This window comes from Neltuma alba, unplaced genomic scaffold (genome assembly GCF_004799145.2).
Source record: "Neltuma alba isolate B1F8T4 unplaced genomic scaffold, ASM479914v2 tig00002358_pilon, whole genome shotgun sequence".
Lineage (NCBI taxonomy): Eukaryota > Viridiplantae > Streptophyta > Magnoliopsida > Fabales > Fabaceae > Neltuma > Neltuma alba.
In genome coordinates, this window is record NW_021632830.1 from 63,875 (window position 1) to 83,507 (window position 19,633).

Below are 19,633 nucleotides of genomic sequence, written 5' to 3' on the forward strand. Positions count from 1 at the left end.
CATAGTAGACTCATTTATTTATTTATTGTTTTTGGCTAAGTATATTTTTTTTTATTGGAAGCAATCATGTTTGGAGTACTATCACATATTAAATATAGGTATATCTTTTAAGAAAAATCTGAATCTTAGTTTATCAGGTTATAAAAAATCAGACCCTCTACGCATGAGTGGGACTAACCCTTTCATTATACTCGTTTATTTTCATCCCATATTGTTTGGGATTTTGTTTAGTGGACCTAAAATTACTTTTATTTAATAGTTAAATAAGTATTAATGCATTAAATGTTCAAACAAATTTAAAAGAGATTTTATAAAAAGGAACATATTTAATTAAAAAATTGAATCTTATAATAAGGGATGGAAGGAGTACTCATTCATTTTCTTCTGATATTGCTTGGGATTTTGTTTAGTGGGCCTAAAGCAAACTTTTATTTAGGGGGTGTTTGGGCATCATAAAAAGTGTTTCTTAGAAATATTTTTCTGTAAATCGAGATAAACTCCTCCATATATTTACTTCGTATATTGTAAAAACACTTTTAAAACCATAATTTTGATTCTATCTAAACACCCCTTGATACAGTTTTTCCTTGCTTTCACGGACAGGTGGGTTGCAGTAAGTGGGTCTCAGGAACCTTTTTCAATGGTTTCTGTGCTCTTTAGTCTTTTTTGCCCTCATGTCCCGACGTTATTTAATGCAGTTTTTCTTTCTTTCATGGACAGGTGGGTTGCAGTGAGTGGCACTCAGGACCCTTTTTCAATGGTCTCTGTGCTTTTTAGTCTTTTTTGCCCTCATGTCCCGACGTTAGACGTCGGAGCGCAACTGCGCATGAGCGGGGGGCCAGTGACCAACCATATATTTAGTGTGTTACTGTGTTTGTATGATTTATTAATCTTATATGCCTTAAGATTTGTTGCTTTCTGGCTTTGTGCCCTTTGCACTATACGACAATTCCAAAATGGACAACTGCTCTTTCTGTTAATGTTCGATTCCTCCCAGGCTAGTCAATCATTTGAATCCCACCCTATATATATATATATATATATATATATATATATATATATATATATATTATGGCCCCCGCTGTCTTCTCCCCACCATCAGATCATCTTCAAGATCTCTCTTTCTTTCCTTTCTTCTTGTTGTTTTTGGCCCCCCTTTCTATCTTCCCATTCTCGTCAACCCCCGGCGCCAACATGCCTCTAACTCCATCTACTTTTAGCTCTACCCAAAGGTTTTACCACACCTAATGAACTTCATATCTACTTTTAGTTTCGTGATATCATTGTTGTTGCTGCTTCATTACGCTAATTCAGTTGATTTCTTAACTTACTTTTTGCGGCTGCAGTTCAAACCGGGGACAAGGGGAATCTTCTGCAATGTTAAATGCTGTCATAATTACTACCGCAGGTGGTTATGTGCAATTTCAATTTAAATCTAAGAATTTGTCCCCCTTTGATGAGCACGGAAACATCATGAGAGCCGTTTTTATGATGCTATTCTTGCATGTTATGGGTTTGATGGCGGAATTTAAACTCCAAAATCGATCTAATTACCTTGCCACCATGAAACAATTTACTCCTCTGTTTGGACTTCTTGTTGTCATTCTACTTCTCTTCATCTTGTCGCTCTTCCTAGGTTTAGCTGCATCCATCATGTGGGCTTTCTTGCTGGTCGGACCAATAATCAGATTGTTTCAAGAAATTATTCAGTGCCTTCATGGCATCATTCTACATATTCATACACGTCAGACAGCAACAAGTAACTTTGACATGGAACAAAGTGGGTCTATTGGGATTCAAGAGAATGGCCTACCTGTCTGAAGCTTCTTTTGGCCATAACCAAAACCTATCTGTGTGAAGTTTTTACCATCGGGATAAATTTGGCATGTCTGAACTATATTGGGTAGTGAGTCAATCAGTAATAGTAATACGAAATTTTCTGATTTTTTCTTTTCCATATTTGTATAGTTTATAAGTGGATGGCATAAATAAGTATAATGTATCGTCTAGAGTTTTAAGTAGTGGCAGCATGCATCTTCCTTTATCAAGTTTCAGAAATGTCGAGGGATCAAATCTGCTATAAGTCTCGTTTTAGTATATCTGTGCTATGCTGCGGAGTTAAGGAGATGGAAATCGGGAGATAATTAAAGTTTTAAGTTTCTTCAACCTTGCAATCCGTTAAAAATGAAAAAAAGGCAAAGCTGTTGCAAGTCTCCTCACCAAATTTGGTGCCATTTCCTTATACAAATTACGTCAGAGCACAACATTCGACTGACATAATGGATCCCCTTTCCCAGCCTGAGTGTGGCACAACGTTCTTGATCCATTATGCTCATTTCTAATTATAATCAGGTCAAACTAAACCTAGAATTTTGCATTTTGAAAGCTCACTGTTATGCGTTCCTTCTTCAGTGAGGGGTTGTTCCTTTCACCTAGTGTTGGGACTGTCTGTAGGCCGGCCTATGAGTATGGTCGTCGTTATAGCTCAAGCAAGGACCTTAATTTCCAATCCATTTATTAGGCCTTCCTAGTTTTAATTAGATGGTCTATAATACATAATCTTACTGCCACTGTTGGGGATTATTGCACTTATCATATGGGCTCAGTTTATGGTGAAAGCAGTCATCAGGTTGTTCCAAGAAATTTTTCAATGACACTGTCTTCTAACCTTGGCCAAAGGATCCACGTGAAGTAACTTGGGAATGGAAGAAAATACTCTCTTCAGAATCAAGAAAATGACTTGCGTGTCTGAATTTAGGCTGGATGCTAAACAAATCAGTAATACATGAAATGAAACAGTTTACTGTATCTGATGTTGTGCTGATGTGCTACTCATGTCTTCTTTCCACAGAAATTACGCTAATTGTGGTTGCTTAATGAGGAAAAATCCTGTTTTTTTCATTTGTGTGTGTGTGTATGTGTTTAGCGCTGTAAGGATTCTAAGAACGGAGTGTGGTGGAGTCTGAATGCCGTATGATTCATTATTTGGTCGAAACAGTTAATAAAGATGCTGTAGGAAAGTTTCTGTCAGGTTTTAGCGTTCCTGTTCCCTTGTCTTCTGCCATTTCTAGTGAGAGCTATCTGAGGGCTTCTTGCCACTGTTCTGAAAACTCTGCCATGATGATAATTTTATCATGAAGGATTTATTTATTTAAGACTTCATAATTCATATTGAGGAGAAATTCCATATCTAGAAATGATAAAGCTGAAGTAATAATGAAAGCATGGGAGAAATGGGAAGAGCAAGAAGGAAGAAAAGAATAGCTGAAACCAAATTTAATGAGTGATCACACTTTATGCTGCATTATGTTTATGAACCCGTAAGAATCTTGAGTGTATTTATGCTTAATAGAGTCTGTTTCAAGCGAGAAAAGATGTTTACTTTTGCAATTGAAATTGTCGAAGACATTTTTTATGCTCTGTCTCCATTAACTCAGATAATGAAATTTGCATTTATTTTTAAGACAATTGAATTTTGTTTCCATGTTTTGAGGATTGTTTTGTTACATTATATAATGTTCTGCTTGTAATATCTTACAGGTAATTTGGTCAGAGGATGAAATGCAATTGAACAGGGACATGCAGCCTCAGCTGTGGTAAACTATCTAATTCTTGATAAGCAGACTGTTTAAATTGGAAAAACTTAAGGAGAAGAAAACACAAAATTATGTCCCAATAACACATTCGGAAGTGGATGGAATAAATACACACATCTTGCTTTGTCACGTTATAGAAATTTGCGGGGATCAAATCGGGTGCTAGCTTGCATTTTTGTCAACCTACTCTGTATTAGAGAGTTAAGAAGATGGAAATCATGAGATAAGTGGGTTTGAGTTTCTTCAACCTTGCAGTCCATTAAAAATGAAAAAATCAAATTCATTCCAATTCTTCTCACTATATTTGGAGCCATTTCTTTTCCATATTACACTATATCAGAACATTAAGCTGACATAGAAAATGTTTTCAATCTTTTCATTTATTCTGTGAAGGGGTACTCATTTCACCTGCTGTTGGGACTGTTGGGACAAAAATTCTATGTAGGCCAGTTTATCAGTAAAATTGTCTTTGAAACCTAATCTCATGACTATAAATTCCAATCCGTTTATTAGGCCCCTGTATATAAGGGCAATTTAAGTTTGGGTTTGATGGTCAGCAAAATCTTATTACCATTGTTGGGAATTATTTCAGTCACCATATGGGCTCTGTTTATGGGAAGGCTGTTATCTGGTTGCTGCAAGAAAATTTTCTCTGGCTTTGTCTTGTAACCTTTAGAGCAAAGGACCTGTGATAAGAAACTTGGGCATCGAAGAAAACAGTCTCTTGGGGAACAAGCAAATTGGCTTCACTATCTGAAGTTGGTTGGATGCTAAATAGATTAAAATTATGTGTTTTTATGAAGTAGCTTGTAAATTTTGCTATATGAAAAAGAAAGTTTACTTCATCTTCTTTTTGATATGCTACTTCCCATCTTTTTTTTGCCAAAGAAATTAGGTTATTTGACGTTTCTCTATTGATGAAACCCTTTCCTTTCATTTACATATTTTCTTGGGAGAACTTGTAAATTGTGCTATACGAAAAAGAAAGTTTACTTCATCTTCTTTTGAATATGCTACTTCCCATCTTTTTTTTTCCCAAAGAAATTAGGTTATTTGACATTTCTCTATTGATCAAACCCTTTCCTTTCATTTACATATTTTCTTGCGAGAATTACCATGAGGTCCCAAGAAAAGAATTTGATTGTCAAAAAGTCCCAATGACAACTGAACAACATGAATTAGTTGTTATTTCTTATATTGGAACTTGTGTTTCTCAGTTGTCGATGGACTTTAGGGTAATTAAATCCCTTCCTTAGGACCTAAATGCAATTCCCCCCATTTTCTTTAAGGATTCCAAAGAAGGGATGCGGCAGATAACAAATTTTGTGAGATTCTTTATTTAGCTTGAACAGTTAGAACGTGGTGATGGAAAATTTTCTCTATCAGTTTTTATGTTTGCTTGTTCCTTCTTCTATGCCCTTTCTCTCGAGATAACATGATTTATATTTTTCCTAACAGCCTAGATACATGCAAAAGGATTATTTAAACTTATAAATAAATTCTGCTGTCAAAGGAAACTATTTATTATTAGTGCAAATAGTAGGTCTCTCAGGCAATTACATTGTAGAATTCATAAACATACATAACTTGAGAAAACAGAGATTGAAACAAATAAGAACCAAAAGGTTTGTATATGGATAAACAAATAAACACGCCTATATATGGGATTAGTTGAGAGATTTGTATGCTAAGTACGTCCAGGCAGAGGGCAAACGTGATGCACAGAAATTCATAATTCAAAATCTAATGTGAAAAAAAAAGAGAGAGAGAGAGAAAAGGATGTGAACTGGGTTGTTATCAGTTATGACTCAAAATCAGAAAAGACAGCCGACCCAATTTGCATAACAATAACAATAACAAAATTATAAAGAAAACCAAATTGTTCTGCCTTCATTATTAAAGAGGCATAAAAAAAAAATTGAAAGAAGAGATTAAATGGTCGAAATTTGATACCTGAAAACATATTATAAAAGATACTATTATATGACTAAAGAAGTAAACAACAATAATAAAATCTTTTTCAACTAGCATCCAAAGAATATAGATACAACAGTAATTAAGAAAAGACAAAATGAAGAAACCTACCACTTGGGAGTAATAACAAGAAAACTTGAGGAAGCTTCTATAAAGCCTCTCTTCAATCACTGTAAACAGAAATGAATGACTTAGGCGTATCTTTGCCTCTCTTCATCGAGCTTCTTGATGGCAATTAGTTCAGTCCGGAAAGATTGAAAACTAACAATTAGATTAACTAGCTGCAAGCTCTTCTGTATGAGAAAAAATCATTTTAATATATGCCAAATAATAGGGAAAAGAGAATTGCTAAGTGACACAATACCTCGGCCTTTTCTTTGCCCTTCTTATTAGTTAGGACACTTGTACCACCCTATTCTGATGCAATAATCATTAGCTTCCCATTATTTTGATTCAAAATTAGGAGAACAAAAGTGAATGATAAAAAAGTAGATAACAAAAAAGATACAAGCAAAAATGATTAACTTCTCTTTATGAAACAAAGGATCTAAACATGTAAACTGATACATAAATTGGTATCTAACTTAAGCATTATTGATGATGCCTCTGTTGTTAAAATACTCAATTAAACTAGGTTCTAGTTAATTTGTAGTTTAGGATCAACTTATATTTAACCAGAGAGCAAAGAAAATTAAAAAGGCCATATTTAAGATGACAATATATAGTTGGTGATGTGATGTGTTGATGTAGGGACACGTGGCACAGGTGAGGTGGCAGGCAACCAACTGTGACATGGCAATAGCCGAAAGCGGTCCTATTTTTCTCTGATAATACTTTTAACGGTGGCTCACTTTTGTCATTACTAAAAATCAATTTTTTTCATAGTGATGTAATGTAATTTAGACCTAGGAATGAAAAATCAAACTGAACTAGCCAATTTAGGTCGAAAACCGGCCAACTGACCAGTTGTTAGGTCCGGTTTGCTATTTTAACCGAGAAGAAATCAACTCGGTGCAAATCAAACTAACCCGGTGTGAATCGGAAGGAACCCGGGTAACCCGCTGTGCTGAATGAGTTAACCAGTTCACTTTTTTGAGAAAGAAAACAAAGGTGTATCAGAAAAGGAAGGAGAAAAGAGAGGGAAAAGGGAGGAAAAATAATGAAAAAATTTAAAGAGATACCAAAAAATAGAAGAAATAATGAGCAGGGAGACGAGGAAGTAGACATTCAAGCTGCAAAAGAGAAGAAAAGAGGAGAAGAAGAAGGCATTCGCAGATCCGACCGGATGAAAATGGTGTTGCTCAAGTTGCAGAAGCGGCGCTGCTAGCATGTTGAACCGTTGCAGAGGCAAGGTTTAGTTGGATTAGATAAAAAGTCAATAATAAAAGAGGAGAAAAAAAGGCCCTTATTTGTAATGTAATATTTGATATTAAAATAGAATACAAAAGGCAAAAAATGGGGCAATAAACAAGATGTGCTGCATTCAATGCACCAGCTTTGTTTTCTTTGCAGTAACTGACAACGTGTTGTGGTTCTGGGCTCTTTCTTCTCTTTTTTTATTTTCCAGAACTTGCCTGTACCGTATGTTATGCAAATGATAAAATATTTAAAATGCACAACATATAACTCTCATTTTTAATATTGTATTCAAATTAAATTTTTAAGTACTATAGTTCATAAAAATTATTTCTTAATTATTATTTATTAAATTGTATTATTTTAATATGAATGGTTGACTCTGATCTGACCCACTAACTCTTGACCGACTATTCTGACTGATTCAATATTTTTTTATTCCTTGACGTAAACCTATATATTATTCCTAAAGGTGATAACAGGAAGCCTATTAGCCGTATGTTAATATAACTGAATGCTTTTAGATTCTGTTAGCTAGATTATTTATTACACGTGAGTGTATCTTACTCTGACAGCTGTATATATTCTTATGTCTATAAATAGTGAAAGAGGTGAAGGGCTGGTGTTTGGATAGAAACCAAACCATGATTTCAGAAGTGCTTTTACAGATTACGAAGTAAATATGTGGAAGAGGTTACTTCGTTTTGCGGAAAAGTGATTCTGAAACCGTAGTTTTAGTTTTGCCAAACACCCCCTTAAACTGGTTCATTCCCGTTCAGTTCATTCTCTCTCTCTCTCTCTAAAAGTTCTAACTTGATATCAGATTAATAATGCCCAATATGCAGCTTTCTTCAGTGAAAGTTTCTGTTCATTATGCCTCCACTTCAGCTATACGATAATTGTTTGGAGCATCTGTTATTAGATGCAAGGCCAATTCAGCTGGATTAGAAATCATGTCAGTCTGCATTTGTTCATTTTTCACTGCAACGTTCACTAAACTGGATATTTTGGATTAATATCTCTTCGGATTCCGATTCTCCAGAATTTATCATGGTCAAAAACCTTTTTCTTGTCTCTAAGCAATTTGATTCCTCTTCTTCAGAAATTTTTTCGCATGATATCTTTCACATGACGAAAAATTTCTCGTATGCTTCATTCAGGACTTGACATAGGAATTTTTTTTTCCTTTATTTATGTAGTCAACGTTTTTGTCCTATTACTTACTCTCTACTCTAACTCATCTTTTTATTATAAATCATTTTGTTTTTTATAACAGAAACAAGATACATTTGGAGGGCCTACAAAATACCACTAGCAAAGTTTGTATTTTTATCCAAAATGAAATTTATAAATAATCAAATGCTACTGTTTTACCTGACAAAATTCTGTTCTTGAAACACCATATACCAATTAACTAATAAGCCCTACTAAATCAAACAAAACAAATTCCATAAGAATCAAATAAAAACTAAAAGAGATTGATATATTAGATCAATATTATAAGCGACTATGATTTATTAAAAGATAAGTTCATCTACTGATTCCATAGGGAATATGAGTTCTATTTTTTTTTTCATTTTTTTGGACAAAAATATTGAGTTTTGATTTAACGGGGCTTAGTTTATATGGTGTTTCAATAAAAGAAAGAATTTTATTATGCAAAACAGAATTAATCTCTTATAATCAGTATGGAATGTAATAGCATTATTACTTGTAAATAACTTTTGTTTTGGCGTGGTATTTTGTGGGCCCTACAAGCGTATTACCAACTGCATCATCCCGTCAAAGCCGGTGTTCCGCCTCTTTGCTTTTCTTTGATTTCCAGTTTTTTTGGATGAAAAGATGTGCTATTACCGACAGTATTCACAAGGCATGTCCCCGGCAAAAAGAGCATAGCTCGATACATATGTATACATATATATGTATGTATGTATGTATACATAAAAGATTGTGTGTTTGTATAACAGTTTAGGTGTATTAATATTTTGAAATATTTTTTCAGATACATCCTCTATCTCAAAATATTTTATAGTGCATATAATACTTTGAAGTATGTTTTTAAGTGTGTTTATTACCCTAAATTATATTTTGTTGTATCTAGAATTCTGAAATATTTTCTATGTACATCCAACACGCTAACTTACTAAATATAAAATTAAAGTAAAAAATATTTAAGAGTGTTAGATCATCTAAAAAACAGATTTCAAGATACTAAATACATATTTTTTATAATTAACCAACTTACCTAACTACCTTAATCTAATCAAATTAGTTAAATAAGTCTTATATTGAGGATCAAAAGAGTATTAGATATTATTAAAAAAATATTTTAAGATGTTGTCAAGTGTGGTTGGTTGACGAAAGTGTTTCACTAACAAGGCAATGGAACAAGTAGAAGTTGACTTAGTTAGTAAGGAATCCATTCATAACATATAAAGTCTTGAGTTTGAATTCTATTGCTGATCTTGTTGGTGGACGATCTGTAAATATCTCTATATATAAGAGATCTTTAAGCCTTAAGGTATGTCCTGACTCTGATGAGTCTCAGGACCCAATTCACCTAATATTTTTTTAGTTTAAAAAAAAACGAGGGGATGGGCTTGAATGTGCGTCTGAATGAAGAGCTCGTCATGTAAAGCGATTCTCCTTTTCCTTTCAAAATTCCTTCTCTATTCCCATGTCCAAAATGAATAGGCGTTATGCTTAAAAAATATTATGAAAATATAAATAAATTTTGACGGTAAAAAACTAAGATGCACATCTATAGTACAAAAAATTTAGGAAAAATTATAAAAAAAAAAGAGTAAAATAAAAAAAAATTGCAAATAAAAAACTATTACAATATTAGTATGTATTTTGATAACACTATAATGGATTTTGACAATAATTTTTATAAATGGATCCTATATGTAATTTTTTAATTTTCAATATCTTTTGTAAGATTTTCCCAAAAATTTAGCTTATAAAATATTTTAAAAGAATTTTATAGAATATTATAAATTCTAATTCTTAATATAAAAACTACTTAACGTGTTTAAATAAATTAAAAATTAATTAATTAAATTATTTATTAAAAAACATATGCGCCTAACACAAGATCCCGCTGAAGGATTGTCAGAGGGCGAATTCTTGAAACTACCGCGCAGATTCGTATATTTGCTTTGCTTATCCTTCGGGCTGTTAACGCGATTGACGTACGAAGTCATCCGCCAGTGGGTCAATTCCCAACTTTACGACCTTGCGCAAAACCAACCCCCCCCCCCCCCAAAAAAAAAAAAGAAGCTATATATAGCCATACGCGGCTCTTCCCAAGCCAGCCAGGTCCACCACATCTTTGTGCGTTGTGCTTTCCGATTTTGCATCCCTTATCCCTCTCTTCCCTCGATCTCCCCATCATTGCCGCCGCCCAACATGCCTCTGGCTTCTGCTTTTAGCTCTCCCCAAAGGTTTCACCACACCTCATTAGCTTCACATCCAGTTTTCCCATTATTTTGGTTTAATCAGCATTGTCTAATCATTCTCTTACGCGCTTCCCCATTTTTCACTTCCTTGTGAACTTCAACTAAACAAATTTCATTTCTGGTTTCTACTATTTGCTTAGTTTCTTGCTATTATTGTTATCACTGCTTCATGATGCTAATGCAGTTTTTTTTTCTTTTTTCTTTTTAACTTATTTTTTGCGGCCACAGTTCAAACCGAGGACAAGAGGAATCTTTTGCACTGTTGCATGCGGTCATCATTTCTCTTATTAGTGATTACTGCAGTTGGTGGTTATGTGCAGTTTCAATTTCAATCTAAGAATTTGTCCCTCTTTGATGAGCATGGAAGCATCATGAGAGCCGTTTTTGTGTTACTATTTGTGTATGTTATGGGTTTAATGGCAGAATTTAAACTTCAAAATGAATCCAATTACCTTGCTATCATGAAACAATTTACTCCTCTTTTTGGACTTCTTGTCGTCGTACTACTTCTCTACATCTTATCGCTCTTCCTGGGTTTGGCTGCATCCATCGTATGGGCTTTATTGGTAGTGGGCCCGACAATCAGATTGTTTCAAGAAATTATTCGATGGCTTGGTGGCACCATTCTGCATATTCGTCCAAATCAGAGGGCAACAAGTAACTTTGACGTGGAAGAAAGTGACCCTACTGGGATTCAAGAGAATGACTTGGCTGTCTGAAGCTTCTTTTGGCAGCCTATCTATATGAAGTTTTATTTTTCTTGGATAAAACTTGCAATTAATGGAGAAAAATCATGTTCTATCACACGCGTGCACACACACGTGTGTGTGTGTGTATATTCATATTCTGTATCCAAGAATGGGTGTAGTCCAATATAAACTCTGTATGATTCATTATTTGGTCAAAACAGTAAATAAACATGCTGTAGGAAATTTTTCTTTGCCGGCTTTTGTCATATCCTATGAGAGCCATCTGAGGGTTTCACTACAAAAAAAGAACATCAAATTAGTGATAAAATTTAGCGACGGAATTTTCACCGCTCATCAAAATTAGTGACAGATTAGTGATGAAATTTAGTTAGTAACGGATTAGTAATAGATTAGCTATGAAAATTACCATCACTAATTAGTGACAGATATCCGTCACAAATTAGTGACAAAAAATTTGGTCACAATTTCCATCACTAATCCATTGTTAAATTTTTTTACTTTGTAAATTTAAAATACCACATGGCAACCGCTGATTATCGCCATTTGTCATGTTGGTGACCACCACCTCACATCCTCCTCTCTCTCCTATGCCATCTGAAACATCCTTCCTTAAACCTATTTTAGTACGTGTTTAGAAGTGTAATGGTTTAAGCGAATCACGAAACAAGCCCTTAGATTGAATACTTGTAATTTGTTTCTCGAGTCACTATTCACTGGTTAATTCCAGATTTTCTATCCAAGTTTGAAAAATCATAACTAATTCTAGGAAAAAAATTGGATTGAGGTGGCTCAAATTTCTATTTGAAGCTCGAGGAAAAAATAATCATTGGCTCAATTCCTTGCCCAATTTGTACAGTTTAATACTTAAAGTTTACTGTTCTTTTAGTCAATTTGCCAATTTTCAGAATTCTGAGCTAACTTTGATCAATTGTATCTTCTAGTATACACATCTTAAAAATCTAGATTTGAATTAATTAGTCACCAAATTTCATAAGCAAACTCATTTATTTGCTAAAGATTTGCTCCATCTCAAGTTAACCACTTACTTAGAGGTATCTTATCCCCTTAACTTGCAATAACAATTCATAATAAATTTCATATATAAATAATACCAATATATCATTGCATAAAACATTCTTATACATTAATACCATTCATGATACATGCCAATTGCATAATTTACCATTACAAAACATTCCTAGCATGTTCAAAATACAAGCATTTTTCAAGAGGCAAAAATCAATACATTAACCACATCTCATAATTCAACTTCTTTTATGGCATCTTCACATTTCCCTTTCTCCTTGAAAATTCCAACCCCTAAAATGTTGTCATTTAAATATGATAGAGGTTTATATGATAGAGGTGAGATTCGGGAGAAACTCAGTAGCAAAAAACTACAATTAATATGCTAACAATGCATGGTATAGTATGCTATATGTTATGCAAAATTTTCATGCCATTCTCATGAATGTCATGCCATGGAAAGAGAACACATAACCAAGTCAAATACTCATTCAATCTTGCATTTAGCCAAGACATACAATGCAGGTAACTCATCCCATAAAATCATATATTGTCCAACCACATCATGGTACACAAACACATAACAAACAATGGCAAGTTATATAAAAATTGTAAGTTGTTGCTACCTCTACTCCAAGCTTCTCTCTTGATCCCTTCCTCTCAACTTAGAGTCTCCTTGATCATTGCACATTCCCTATCAATCACACCATAGGGGCATTCCACATTACAACTTAAACAATCACATGAACTCAACTTACTTTCTTGATTATAACATAATCCCTTAACTTTTGAGTTTTAATTTCAATCTTTCTAAAATTAATTCCACATGCTATTTCCCTATAATTTAACATGTAGAACTCATTTCTAAGCTCAAAACAATGAAATCCAACTCCTTCCCCCAAGAACACACAAAGGCCGAGAGGTATATGTTTATGGCTCAAAATTTTTATTTTCAAGTCTAATGCTTCCAAATTTATTTTCTTATCTTTACCCCACACAATTTTTCATTTTTAAACTCATTGGAAGCATCAAAATCATCAAAATCAAACCCTAATATATCTAATTGTACAAGGATGAAACATACTAAGTAAAAAGGGAAGTTGGATTTCTTGAAAATTCATCGCAGAACCACTTGAGTCAAGCTTGTTTCAACCTCTTAATCATTAATCTAACATCAATTTTATCTTCCCTTACACTTAAGAATTTTGTGTAGCATGTCCCCTTGGAGTTTTAAGCTTCCAAAATCCAACAAAACCCATGGCCAAGCTTAGTAATAACAAGTGTAGTGAAAACTACGTCAAAAATCATAAACATACCTTTTTTTTGAGTTTGATCTTACATGGGATTACTTGAAGTTCCTCTTCTCCTTCTTCTCTTGTGAAGCTCGGCCTCTCCCCTCTATTTATCATTGGCTAAAAACATTGCATAAAATGAGAGGGAGGGTATTTATAATAAGATTAAATCTTAGTCATTGATCTTGTATATGTGAGGCTTAATCTTGGCCATCAATTTGATCTTTCCTTATGATCTTGCCATGTGTCCCTTATCCCTTATCTTCCATCTTGACCAAACCATGTGTCTAACTTCTAGATTGCTTACATCATCAAGCCACACGTCTCTCGTGTAATCGTACATGTAATACCTTCTTTTCCCATCTAACCGTACACATAATCTCTTACATGTCTCTTTATTATTTTGGCATTAAAATAGGGAAGAAATTAATAGAAAATTTATGCAAAAGGCAGCCACTAGATATTTCTCCATCTATCTTGTCATTCTACACCATATCGAGTGTTTTTTCGGGTCCTGGCTTACCCGGTACCAATGGGACATGTTCTGACACATTTTTCTCATCTCAAATAAGTCCACATGTGGTGCCATCTCAAAGGGCCATAGAAGAAAATAGTTAGCTTTACTGATAGGTTACTTAGCTTCACTAAGTCACACAGTAGATATTTCGCTGTATTGGGTAGACAGAAGACTGTCTAAAACATACCTGTACCGCGTTTTGATTTTTTTACTATCCATAAATAGCTCTCGGTGACTGAGCATACTGACTCAAAGGTGTCATAATTATGTCATAAATGCACTTGGTGATTCAGAATGCTGACTCAGTACCGTAACCATTACCTTTAGATATTTTCTTTGATTTTGTCTCCTATTTAGGGTGAAAATTTATTTGAATGAAGCATTTTATTCAATCTAGAGGTCCAAAAATTAATCCATTTATACCATAAACTTTCCTAAATTCTGGAGAAAATTTGTGAAATTTCACGAACTATAACTCAATATGTAAGTATTTATTTTTGAATTTCCCGTAAAATACCCTTAAACGGCATAACTTGTTTTTAAATATTCTTAAAGCCATTCTGTTGGCCTTCTGGGGATGAGACTAATTTTATAATTTTCTATAGCTTCTTAGCTCCTGAATCCCTATTTTTACTTACTTTTCCAAGGTATTTCTATGGCTCAAATAATTAAATCTATTTGTACATCTCAAAATAAGTCATAATTTTTAAAATTCATTTAAAGTCAGTCCAAGGGTATTTTTGTCATTTTTGACCTCAAACAAGCCTCATAATCTCATTTCTCATTTTATGGGAATTTTGCAGAATTTTTCTGGAATTTTTGGGCTTATTTTTCAGTATTGCCCTTTTCGACCTGAAACCTTTTGACTTTACAATTTAGTACCTGCTAGGAATTAACCTCGAGAATCATTCCTCTATAGTCTCTAACACAACTTTTGGCCTTTATTTATCCCCATTTCTCATTCCTGGGCCTTAAAACTTTTTTGAAATCTCTAACTTTATTTACATTTTAGTCCCAAAAATTTTCTCAATTTGTGGTTTAGTCCTTGAAAATTTTATTGCTTTTCTTTCACATTTCTAGGACTCCTGCTGACTAGGGTCTAGTTACCTGTATTTTTTAGGCTAATTCTGATACTTTTAGACTTAAAATTTGGGATGTTACACGGTCACATCATCTTCTCATCCACATCATCACCACTTATCCATCATTACGAGCTGCCGCCACCTTACTGCCTCCTCTCTCTCCCATATTGCTGTGTCATCCTTTCATCCATGTCTTTTTCACGTATCCATCATTATGAGCCGCCATGTCATCAACGAACACCATCTTACCTCCTCTCTCCTATGTGGCCACGTCATCCCATCGTTCACGTCATCGCCATGTGTCCATCATTATGAGCCATCACATTATTGCCTTGTCCACATGATCAACCTCCTGCACGCGTGCTGAAACCTTTGCTAATTGAGCTAAGAAACACATGTGAAACTTTTATGCAAAAATAAATATATATAATATTTCTTATAACAAATACAAGTATATATAATAAGTATTATATATAATTTAATATATTATTATTTATTTGAATTTAATTTTTGTATTTCAGTAAAAAAATTTTCTAATAATTTATATTTTTATTCAAATATTTAACAAAATAATAAGTATATTATATATTTTTATTTTTTGTCTTGTTTTATAATATTTTTTATTTTTTATATAATATATTATTCAAAATTATGATATATTTACTTTATTTTAATAATAAGTATTACAAATAATTATTATATATTTAATTATATTTTTTGTGACGGATTAGTGATGGAATCGCGATGAAAATTCATGATCGAAAAACTCTGTCACAAAATGTTTTGTGGTGGGAGTTAGTAATTGAAACAACATTATTAAATAAACCGATAAATTTAACTCTTTCATAGTAGCTTCAAAAAATAACTTTTTATAACCAAACTATGCTAATAACAAATTCAAATTATATCACAATCATATAAACTGGCTAATTATATAATAATGTTATTTTTTGAATTTATATATATATATTATTTATTAAATACATCTAATTGTATGTCATACATGATAACTAAATCTTATATATGCATAATATATAATTAATATATAATTTTTTTCAGTATTTAAAAATATCTTTGAACAATGTATGAACGCCGTTCTGTTGTTATACTTATAACTTTAATATTAATTTTTTTTTCAAGTTTTAATTTGTCCAGGAGACTTTTTTTATTGATCAATGTACAAGGAACAAAAAACCAGACCAGGCATTAAACTGGTCGAGACAGTGGGTCAAGAGTTACTGGTCGAACCGAGGTCGAACCGAGGTTGGACCGGTCATATTAAAATAATATAATTTAATTCATAATATTAAAATGAAGCAAAATTTATAAAAATAATAATCACTAAAAAAAAAGATGAGAAGCTACAAAAGTTAGTTTAATGTTTAATCGTACCAAGCAAATATTAATGAAATGTATACCTTCACTATGGAAAATCAAAATCATCACTAAGATCATTGGCATGGATTGAGATGTCAACAACTGGACGAGGAAAAGCAGGAGCAACAACATCATCTTGTAAAGGTGGTGGGCCAGCAATGTCCATATCTTCATCACCTATGTAAAACAATGATCAATATTAATAATCATACAAAAAATTATATATTTGTATAGAAATAAAGTCTTAATTATATATATAAAATTATAAACCTTCAGTAGCCTTCTCAAGAGTTGTTGAATTAGCAATGCCCTTATTGTTAAGGATATTTTCGAATGAAGCCACATCTCTATCATCAAATTCCAGAGTGGGATCTTCTTCAGCCACCCAAAAATCCACCATATCAATGTTTTCATAGTCAATTGGATCATAACTTTTGCTCTTCTTCAATGTAATCCTTTAATGACAAATAAAATTTCAAATAAATATAAATCAATTAAAATGCAAAACTAAAGGTATTCACAATTTTCAAGATTACATATGCTTCAGTCGCAGATTCTAATTGGTGAAAACCAAATCATTCCGCCTTTTATGTTCCAATCTGTTTTTTCTTTTCATATGAATTCTTTTAAATAAGCTCCAATTCCTCTCACAACCAAAAGAAACAGAAGTTTGACTAAGAATATGTATTGCAACACGCTGCAATTCTGGAACTGAACAACCATAATATGTCCACCATTCATTTGCATAATAAAATACATTTAGTATCCAATATTATATAAAATTAGTGAATAACCATGAATAATTGAATATAATACTTACAAGGATCTAGTTTTTGTGCAACTTTTTGACTTGAGGGTCTACTAAAAGATTCCTTCCCTTGGCGATAAGTAGTCGCTTGTTTCATTACTAGGAAGCCATCAATATCCTCATCTCAGTAAGACTCCACAACATCAATCAAAGCCATCATCAATTTTGACTTGCTAGGACAGTATGGACCATATGTAATTGCAGGATTCAACAAATACGATGCCACATGAAGATTGGTCTTCAGATGTCTATCCCATCGAGTTTGAATGATTGTTGTGTAACGCTTATACAGTTCCTTATTCTTCTTAAACATCTCCTTAATTGCCATTTTTGCCCTTCGCATTCCTTCATAAACATAAGGTAATGAAGGTTTCTCATCTGAGTCCACAATTCTCAATAATTTGATGAGAGGAGATACAATCTTCACAACTTGATAACAATCATTCCAAAACCGATTATCTAAAATGATTGCACTAAAATTTTTTCCTACTTCAGTCTTCAATAATCTATGGTCCACAAAGTGTTTATCAACCACTAGAGCCTGCAAGTCATTTTTGTGCATATATATGCTATGCAATATAATAAATGTCGTAGCAAATCTTGTGGCACCAGGACGCATAATTTCTTTCCAACTTGGTCTTTTCTTTAGCCATGATAAGAAAACCGTATGATTATATGCAAAGATAGTCACCTTTGATGCCTTTGATGCGAGGTTTGATACATGAGGCATGTTGGAAAAGTCTTTCAATATAAGATTCAAGCAATGAGCAGCACAAAGTGACCAATAAATACTTTTATACTTTTCCTTAATCAACCCGTCACATGCTACATAGTTGGCTGCATTATCAGTTACTACGTGAACAATATTCTTAGAACCAATCCACTCAATTACTTCACAGAATAGCATAAACAAAGTTTTAGCATCTTTGACTAGATCTGATGCATCAACAGACTTCACAAATACCATACCATGAGTAGAATACACTAAGAAATTTATCAAAGTACATTGCCCGACATCAATCCATCCATCACCATGAGTGTGCAGCCGTTGTTTTCCATTTAGCTTGATGGCCATCAATAAGTAACTGACATTCTTTTCTCCAATCACTCAGCAAATTGGTTTTGAAATTATAAGCACTAGGGGCTTTAAACCCAGGGTCAATTGAAGCAATACCATCTACAGCTTTTTGAAATAACGGGTAATCAAATGCTTTAAATGGAATACAGTTCACAATTGCCCATTCAGCAATCAACATTTTCACATTGTGTTTTGCTTCTTTTGTTGCTAATGCACTTTTAATACTTGGCTGGGAATCAGGAGTTGTGTGAGGAGCAAAATAATTGTCCATACTCTCCGTAGCTTTTCTTTTTTTTGCACTACTCATGATAATTGGAGAATCAACATGAGTTTCTTCAATTTCTTCTTCTATATTTTCAATAGCTTTTTTCTTTGGACGCTCTTTCAAAGATTCTGTCATTCTATGACGTACATCATGCGAAACTTTTTTACAAGAAGATATTTGACCAGTGATACCAGCAAGGTGTTGCTTCATTCTATTTATCCCACCATCTCTATATCTATTACCACAAAAAAAGCATGTGTATACATTTTGTGTCCCTTCTTTTTTATAAGCAACATGTGCCCATGCAGGATCAGTCTTTGCACGTAATGAAGAAGTGGGTGCAGAAGGAGTGGAAGTTTCAGTATTGGGAGTCGAAGATTCAGTATTAGGAGTGATATCATCATTTCCAGAACTTTGATTATTTGAAATATCCATCACTGCTACCTCTTGGAAAGGAAACAAAATCCATACAAAATCAATTTAATCCAGTATCAATTTATCTACCATATACCGATATGTCAACCAATGCTTCAAGTTACAAACATGAATTTATCTACCTCATACATATGCATTTGTACATAATTATATGTCCTAAATCTTCAAATCAAAAAATATCGTATTGATTATTAATCAATTCTTTTTTCCTGACCAGAACATCACCAATCAATACTTCAGACATATGAAACATACTTTATCTATCCAAAATCAATTTAATCCAATCTCCAAAGGAAACAAAATCAATTTAAGTTTATCAGTTTAAGCTGTTCATACTTTGTATATCATCCAGAATCAATTTAATCCCATAATCTATATTATTTCAGCAAATTCATCTACTTTCCTCTCCTACTTCAAGTATTCATCAGAAATCAAAATACAATTTTCATCTCCTCCCTGCCCAAATCTTTCGACAGCCGAAGAGAAAGAAGCAACAAAATAAAGACATCTCTTTAATCCTAAAAACACAATCTAGCTGAAAGGGAAAAGTTTTAAGCTTACCCACAACTTAATGCACCAAAGGGACAATGCTGAGTGGCCGAGTGGGATTTGAGGGAGACCTGTGACTCTGGATTTAGCTTCTACGAACTGCCAAA

The 19,633-nt window shown here is 33.3% G+C and overlaps 1 protein-coding gene across 1 annotated transcript; it reads right to left on the reverse strand.

Annotated features, from left to right (window-relative positions):
* Positions 1-17,323: 17,323 nt before the first annotated feature.
* Positions 17,324-18,166, reverse strand: LOC114722531 (uncharacterized). Its single transcript, XM_028908580.1, has one exon. It carries the CDS (start codon positions 18,164-18,166, stop codon positions 17,324-17,326), a length of 843 nt encoding a protein of 280 aa, XP_028764413.1.
* Positions 18,167-19,633: the final 1,467 nt, after the last annotated feature.

Bases quoted from the DNA above. Each gene is read 5' to 3' on its own strand.
- LOC114722531 (XM_028908580.1), bottom strand. From the start codon at position 18,166: ATGGTATTTGTGAAGTCTGTTGATGCATCAGATCTAGTCAAAGATGCT.